This window comes from Aythya fuligula, unplaced genomic scaffold (genome assembly GCF_009819795.1).
Source record: "Aythya fuligula isolate bAytFul2 unplaced genomic scaffold, bAytFul2.pri scaffold_109_arrow_ctg1, whole genome shotgun sequence".
NCBI classification, from domain to species: domain Eukaryota; kingdom Metazoa; phylum Chordata; class Aves; order Anseriformes; family Anatidae; genus Aythya; species Aythya fuligula.
In genome coordinates, this window is record NW_022473963.1 from 1 (window position 1) to 8,496 (window position 8,496).

Genomic DNA, 8,496 nt, shown 5'->3' on the forward strand with positions numbered 1-8,496 from the left:
TCAAAGTTTGCCTGACAGTTTGGTCTTCCTCACATTGTCGTAGAGTATCAGGTCTCTACCACTTGAAATAGATTGTATTGGATTAGATTATTGGCACTGTCTCTTGTGCTGCTAGTCCATTATCTTCGCGGTCCATACAACTGGCCATCAGCGGACATGAAGTGGCCTTATCCTGCCCATTTACCTGTCTGGAAATCAGCCACTCTCTCTGCCTAGAACAGGGAATGGATTTTCCTCAGCTTTCTTCAAAAGCTCTGAAGTTTTCTGTGACCTTTCCACTTTTATGGTATGATAAGCTTTTGCTTCCACTGAAGGGTAGAAGTCATTACGAATAGTGCCAACAAAACAGAAACATAACAATGAAAATGATATTTGAATTCAGAATAGGTATTTAAAAAGTTCACCTTCTCCAGCACAAATGGGGAAAAGAAAAAATAAAATATATAAATAAATAAATAGAGCAGTCCTAAATCATCAAAACTGGCCAAAGAATTAGAAGAAGCACTATTTTTCCAAGGCTGCAATGTTTTCCATTCATCTCACTGGGCCAGCAGAGCACTAGAGAGCTGGATGCACTGAAGTCCTGGCTCATACCCTAAATGACCTGCAGGAAGATCTTCTTATCTCTGTCCCCCCGTTTCTCCTTTCAATCTCTGTTTTGTCTGTTTGTATCACTAGCTATCAAAGCGCTACTGAGATATGCACGTGCAGCACCCAGCACAACCTTGTTTCAGGCTCCAGTGGGACCTTTAGGCATTACCATCCTATAAACAAGTAACAGTGATAGTGAGTGTAATTACAGTCGTCAAACTATTCCAGCTCCACATCATTAGCCATGCCCTGAGCTAAATAACATTTTAATCAGTCAGATATGTCACCTGTGGCTTTCTTCACTGTCACTTGCAATCCAGCAAACTTCTTCCTTCATGTTTCTAGATTAGACAGAGGGTTCTTAACTGCAGACATCCACTTCCCTGTTCAGGAAGCAGTGAGACCTTTCATCTTCACCCAGAATTAAGATGATATCCAAGCATCATGAGACACAGCGCGTATGTCTCCTAAGCCCATCCCATAAGAGCAGGACATTTACCTCACATGAGAAGAAGACTTAATGCAGAGGCAAAGCAAGATACTCGGTGTCAAAGCCATGTCTGGATGAGCATTAAAGACAGACCAATATTACCCAGTACAGGAGGAAAATCTATCATTTGAAGAAGATTATTGTCTCTGATTATTAGTTTCAAAATTAGTTTTTTCTTTGGATTTCCTCTGAACTTAAACTTAGTTTGGAATGCCTTTGGTTTTGAATAGTTCTGAAATTGTATTACTTCTCCTAAGTAAGTTGATAGTCTGTTCTATTTACGTGAAATTCAAATAATATAGTGAAGGATCTGCCATCACTTTTACTGTGTGCCAGGCTGAGAGCCTTCCTGTACTTAAAGGCAACCTATAGGAAAGCTGGGGAGGGGGTCTTTATCAGGGCCTGGAGTGACAGGACATGGACTAATAGCTTTACACTGAAAAGTTAGATTTCTAATATATTTTAGAAAGAAATTCTTTACTGATAGTACTTCACATCCAGCCCCTCCAGCCCCTGGCATGTTCCCTGCAGCCCCTCCAGCCCCTGGCATGTTCCCTGCAGCCCCTCCAAGCCTGGCACAGGCCCTGAGAGCTGGCTCCGGGGACGACCCCATTGCTGTCTCAGGCGCCAATACACACAAGGGGAAGGAATGCATGCAGAAGTCATCTCGTTTCGGAAGGGCAGAAAGTCCTCCCAAGAAGGGGAAGGAGCAAGAGGAAGGCGAGGCAGCCTACCCCAAGGTAGGGCCATCCCAGGGCACAGGAAGCTGTTGGAAAGGAGAGCAGAGAGAAAAGCAGCAGGAAGCAGGTGATCCCCATCCCTGGGCGAGCTGCGAGCCATGGGACAAGATTGCAGCTGTCCTCCAGGTGAGCACATTGTCAGCTGGCTGCTGCGCTGCTGGGATAGCAGCTGCGGGAGCCTGGCAGCAGAGGGCAGGGAAGCCAAGCAGCTGGGATCCTTCTCTGGGGAAGGGGGCACTGAGAAAGCGCTTGCAAACGGGGCACAAGCCCTCAGCCTCTGGAGGCGTGAAGGAAAGGGATCCCTTCTGGGAAGATGCTGTGGGCTTGCTGAGGCTCGAAGAACAGACGGTGCTGGCTGCTACCAGCGTGCTGCAGCAGCGGCAAGACAGAGCCGTGGTGGTTTTCCTCAGCTGGGCAGCTGAGCTCCAGCACAAGCGCTCTCTCCCTGCCCCTCCTCCAACGCCAAGGGGAGAAAAGAGGCTGGCAAGGGCTCAAGGGCTGCCAGAAGGACAGGGAGATCACTCCACAAGGAGCGTCACGGGCAAAGCAGGCTCAGCACAGCCTGTTCCAGTCCAGCCCGGGGCCTGCTCCTGAGGGGGCTCTCCACAGGCCGCGGCCTCCTCCAGGCCACAGCCACCTGCTCCACCGGGGGCTCCTCCAGCCACAGGGGGGCTGCAGCGTGGAGATCTGCTCCACGGGGGACCCATGGGCTGCAGGGGGACAGCCTGCTCCACCAGGGGCCTCTCCCTGCACAGGCCGCAGGGGAACTGCTGCTGGGAGCCTGGAGCACCTCCTGCCTCCTGCTGCACGGACCTTGGGGGCTGCACAGAGCTTTCTCACTCCTCCCTGAGCCAGACGCTGCTGGGCAGCAGCTTTTGTTCCCTTTCTTAGATGCAAGATCTTCTTAAATTCAGTCCAGCCAAGTAGGAAAAGTAAATGTGGACAGCTGTATCTTGGCAAAGAAGATAGTAGGGAGCAAGGAGGTTCAGCAGTCAAGATGGAAGGTGATGCCATGAGGCTTACAGGCTAGTCATGTTCTAGTGAAACCCAGCCTGAAGAAGAAGAAACCTGCCTGACTACTTGATGTGAATAACAGACTCTGTTCAGCTCTTTCCTAACATAGAAACGGTGCTGACTGCTTCTTCAGAGTAACAGAAGTTCGTGATACTACTGAAATAGTTGTGGTTCAGATGTAGATCTGATTTCTCCTAAGCACACTGAATTCACAACTGTTGATCCTCCAGAGGAGGCTTTGCAATTGAACACCTGGAGAATAGGTAAATTTCCCGCTGTTGTTCTCCTCTCCTCTTGTTTTGTTTTGTTTTGTTTTGTTCCTAGTAGCATAGGCTTAAGACTCTGAAGAAACAGGCTGCTTTTTTTCATTTCCAGCACTGGCTGTTCCTCCTGAGCCCCGCCTTCTATTTTTGCAGTCATAGGATATGTGAATGTAAATTCGTGGAGAGAGGTAGAAAACTCTTTCAACTGGTGTTTTTTTGGCTATGTGGGGAGAACAAATAGAGTGGCTTTGAATATTCTGGCTCTTATTCAGAGCAGCATGTGGAGGGAGACAGATGCGTTTGCTTTTTTAGTGCAATGGCTTCAGAAGCAAGAGGGGCAAAAGCACTTTCTCTGGGAGCTGAAGAAGGTGTCCTAATCACAGGAGAGGTTTCTAAATGGCATATCTTTGCGAGCGTTCCTTTAGTCCGGAGGTTTTTGTTTGTTTGTTTGCCTTTGGAAGATTTTACTCGTAATATTCATGTCCTTCAGCAGAAGTGAGAAATGTGATTTTATTTTGTGCAGTGTCGCGGACCCTCCGAAATCTCCTGGGAATGATGAATACCTCGCCCAGTACCAATGTGATGACGGTAGAGACAAGGAGAAAGCAAGAAGATCAAAAGAACGTGGCCTCATTTCAAAAGAAACCGTTTTGTCCGGCAAAGAGTCTTGTGAGCCTGGTGAGAAATTGCGGCAAACTTCCTCTCTCAAGTCTGACACTGAATGTAGCTCTAAAAACCTTTCCTCCTCAGCTGTTACAGAGAGATGCCAAGATACAAAGGACGAGACTAAAACCACTGAGAAAAAGCATTACCGAAGCAAGAGGGAACATGCTCCTAGTGAAGAGAAGGAGACTCAAAAAGCAGATCCTTCGAGCAAGAGAAGGGTAAAGTTGAATACAAAGAATACAAACTTGAGCTCCTGATTGGCTTCATGCTGAACTCTGTGCTGTTCTTGTCCTAATCTTGGTCTCTCCATAGATAATATGGTTTAAATCCAAATAGAATCATGCGATGAGGAAGATCTCACTGCAACAAATTCAACATCTAAAATCAAAGTTGACATTTTCCGTGATTTTCTTCCTGAGCAGAAGTGTGCGGTACTCCTTTTATATTAACGTAGAGATTATTTCAAACAGTCTTGAAGTGCTTGATGACTTAACAGTCTGCAGATTTATTATCAAATCAAAAAAAACCCCGACTTGGTAGACTATTTTTTTCCCAGTTTTGAATGACCACTAGGAAGAAGGTTATTCCGGCATCAAGAAAGTCATGTGGAATGTAACAAAATGTACTGAACCAGTAAGTAAAACTTATATTTTTCTATTATTTCCATTGTTTCAACTCTTCAGATGCTTATGGATGGCATAGATAACAGAGGGGAGATCGTGGTAATCGGAGCTACCAACAGACTGGATTCTGTAGATCCTGCTTTACAAAGACCAGGACGCTTTGGCAGAGAGTTCTTCTTCAACTTGCCAAATAAAGAGGTGAGAACTTAAATTCAACGTTAGTGCTACCATGGCAAAGTCCAACTTTATAGGAAAAAAATAATTGACAACTTGAACAAACGAGTGATATGTGGAGACACTGCATTGTTCCATGGAGGGCAAATCTGGTACTGGATATATATGGTCAGGATGATACCACCAAGTAGTTAGTTCTATAATCAAACCTTTCATTCCCCAAGTTGTACCTGTTTGCTTAATTATTTAGTCGACTTGGGTGTTTTCATCATGAAGTTGTGTTTTTGGTCTCAATCCTTCGCTTATGAATGAATAGGGGATGTGTTTGCATTTGATTGTGCCCCGGATCAGTGGTAGTAGTTTGAGTCATAATTCTTTTCTTCTTTATAGTAATTGTAGCAATTGGAAGCATTGTGCCAGAAGTGCTTTCTGTGAATTTACTGACTGAAAATCAAATGTGATGAAGTAATGAGACTGTCCCAATGAAAGCTTGCTAAGTTTTAGAGAAGTTTTTTGGACAGCAAAGAAATGTTTCTGGATAAATTTTTCATTACAGTATTTTCTTCTGGGTCCTTAGGTCTCGTAGTTTGGAAACTTGTTATTGAAGCTATAAATGCCTTTTCTTTCACTGTAGGTTCCTAGAAAAAGTTCAGTATAACAAATAAGAACTATTCAATTTCCTGGTTGACAATGCAGAGTGTATATTAAATAACTGTAAAATACTTGAAAGTTGAGCAAGTAAGAAAAGCGTATTAATAGATGAGGGGTTTTGAGGGAGGACTGTTTTGTTTTTTGTTTACTTGTTTGCCTTTTGGTTTGTTTGTTTCTTGTTGGTATTTTTAAGGAAAACTTGGGACAAGCTAAAATGCAATGATTTTGCTTCCAGGCTAGAAAAGAAATTGTCAAGATTCATACTCGTGACTGGACCCCTCAGCCACCGGACATGTTGCTTGATGAACTAGCTGAGAAATGCATTGGTAAGACTGAAACAGAAACGGATTCTTGCTTGTGACCAAGTTGTAAAGAACCTTAGCTTGTACCAGGCAGTACCCATGCTCTTGTGCCTTGCTGCACAAGTAGTCAACGAGGCAGCTGGCACACCTTCATAGCAATCAGAGTGAGATGCTTTCATCTATTTACTCTTTGTTGTCGTTCCTCTTGTTGTCTAAGAACGTTAAATGGTTCTGGGGCATCTTCCTCAAGAGTATAGTTTTTGATGAGGAGTCTGCTTCAGCTGCATAAGCGCAGGATATCAGGCAGTGAGCAACATGAAACTTCCCTGCAGAGCGGTAGCACTTTGAATTCCCTGTTATGCTGTTTGGTTTTGGCATTACAAATTCTTTAAATGTTGCATGTTGTAAACCTGGGCCTTGTCTGATGTAACGTTTGATTTTTGTTTGTTAGGATACTGTGGTGCAGATATCAAATCTTTATGTACTGAAGCTGCGCTGTGCTCTCTACGCCGATGCTATCCTCAGATTTATGCAAGTAGGGAGAAGTTGCTACTAGACGTTAATTCTATTAAAATAAAAGCAAAGGACTTTTTCATGGCTATGAAGAAGGTTGTTCCAGCTTCAAACAGGATCAAGGCTTCACCCGTACAAGCACTCTCACCCATTTTCAAGCCACTTTTTCAAAGATCAGTAGAGAATATTTTACAAGTTGTGCAGAAGATCTTCCCGCATGCACAGCTTGCACTAAAGGAGGACCGACAGCAAGGTATAACCACAGCATCCACTTCTTTATAATTCTGCTAAAGCAAAAACTTGTGGTTTGTGCAATCAACTTAAACCTTTCAGACATAATGGTGGTAGAATTTTATTATTTGCATGTGCGTGTCTTTTTTTTGGGCAAGTCTGGAATATAACACATAGGTTTTATTGTGGATTCAAAACTGAAATGCCAAATGGAAGCTCTGAATGACTCAATACACAGTAAAGGACGATGCGTTCTCTACTGAAGCATGCTGCTTCTGACGGCAGCTAAGATAATTAGCATTTGTAGAGGTTGACTTGAGGTTTGAAGTATAATGCACCTATTTTTCTTTAAAAAATCAAAACTCAGATCTTTGGAGGGGAAGCATTTCTAGGTCAATGTTTCTAATTCCTTTCTGAAGAATGTCAGAACCAGGATACAAGTATAACTGGTCTAAGCTAAATATTGTTTTAGCTATCGTCCTTTTTAACCAGTCTCCTAATTTAAATGTTTGTGGATCGTACTATACACGTGAGATCAATTAGCATTGATACTTACTAGATGAATGGAATTCTGTGGCCATCACATCCTTTATCCCTGTGCTTTCATTGTGGGAACCTCCTCCAGAAAGAAATGGTCTTGTTTGTTTCTTTTTTAGCTATTAAGCAACTGCAGAAAGTGTTTGTAATCTCCTTTATTCTAAGGGGGAGAAAAAAATCACCAAGAGTAGCGTACCTTACACGTACACATCAGTGGGACTTAGTAGAGCTTTGTAGGGCCTTGTGCCATCTCCTTAGATCTGTGGTGGGCTGAACTCTAGGAAATAGCTTTCAGTGTGTGCTCTCAAATGAAGAAAGGGTTTTGGCACTGATTTAGAAGCTGTATTAATGGAAGAGAAAGAGACAAAGGCTATTCAGGAAAGTTAACAAACCTCTTTTGCCTTTCAGAGCATTTCAATCCTATTTTACAAGATGATATGTTTGACAGTGATGACGATGCATGCTTGGTTTCTGGAGATGAATTAAAAGATGGAATGCCTGACGGACCAGAGAAAAAACGCCTCTGTTTCAGCAGGTAAAGAAAGATAGATCCCTGTTACGTTTAAATTCTCAGGTCTGCTGAGTCTTTGTGAACAGTTCCAGCTGTTAAAAGTGCGAGGGGTGGTAGAGGAAGGGGCAACATCAAGTTTGTGTGTTGAAGGGGTGCTTGGTATTCACAAGAAGAAAGGGTGGAGGGACTAAAGTTGTAACGAAGTTGCTCTGAATGACCAAATTGAAAAGCCCAGGCTTCTCTTCGTAAGCCAAAGTGATTAGTAGACTACCAGAACACGTTGACTTAATCCATGGCATTCTTTGAAAGACTCAAGACCACATAAATGTGCTGTCTGTCCTTTTAGCTAAAAATACCCCAACTTTATGGGTTTGTGTTGCCACCTTTTGCCCTTCTGTTTTCCAGGATTGTTAAACCAGTAGTGAATTATGTAGCAGAAAGAAAACTGAGAAATGGCTTGTTAAAACACCTTGAGAAAAAATTGAATGGTGTCTTTATTTGTTAAGCCACCAAGTTGTGTTAATCTTGTGATATTTTAGTATGGAAGTCATGCAAGCCCACAGTTGGAAAGTTAGATCATGTTGTCACAGCTGGATCAGTTATTTTTCTCCGTTTCTATTGCTGTGCTGTCCAGAAGATTTTCTGTGCTTTAGAGCAAGGCTAAGTCTCTAGCATCTTTGATTTAAGCCAGCAGAGGTACAGCCTGATTGTAGTGGGGAAACAAATGCTCCTCACCAATTTATTTTTAAATAAAAATAAATTTATAATAAAGTAAATAATAAATATATAATAAATAATAAATTTATAATAAAGTAAAGCAAGATTGCAGGGATATTAATTTGCAGTCTTGGTTTACTAAAGAATAGGAAACACAAGGGAAGAAGGTGAAACAATTGGAATGAGTGAATAACTTAACTGGAAATCTTACATGTATTTAATGTACCGCTGCCATTTGGATTATTTGGGGAGGGAAAAGAAAGTCTATAGGAAAATTACTTGGAACATCTGTGTGTCTATTCAGCACCTCATTTATAAGCTTGTTTTCTTAACTCTTGTTCTAGGAGTGCTTTCTGCGAACCAACATCACGCCAGCCCCGTCTGCTAATAGTAGGAAAAGAAGGGTACGGCCAGGTTTCTTACGTGGCACCCGTGGTGTTGCACGCTTTGGAGAAGTTTCCCGTCAACCCTGG

At 42.8% G+C, this 8,496-nt stretch overlaps 1 protein-coding gene across 1 annotated transcript; it reads left to right on the forward strand.

The window, feature by feature from the left end:
* Window positions 1-3,653: 3,653 nt before the first annotated feature.
* Window positions 3,654-8,427, forward strand: LOC116501496 (ATPase family AAA domain-containing protein 2-like; the record flags this gene model as incomplete). Its single annotated transcript, XM_032207089.1, has 6 exons — window positions 3,654-3,776; window positions 4,448-4,585; window positions 5,448-5,538; window positions 5,966-6,280; window positions 7,204-7,330; window positions 8,368-8,427. Coding segments are annotated over exons 1-6 (854 nt in total), but the record flags the coding sequence as incomplete, so codon positions are not given.
* Between the last annotated feature and the right edge of the window lie 69 nt (window positions 8,428-8,496).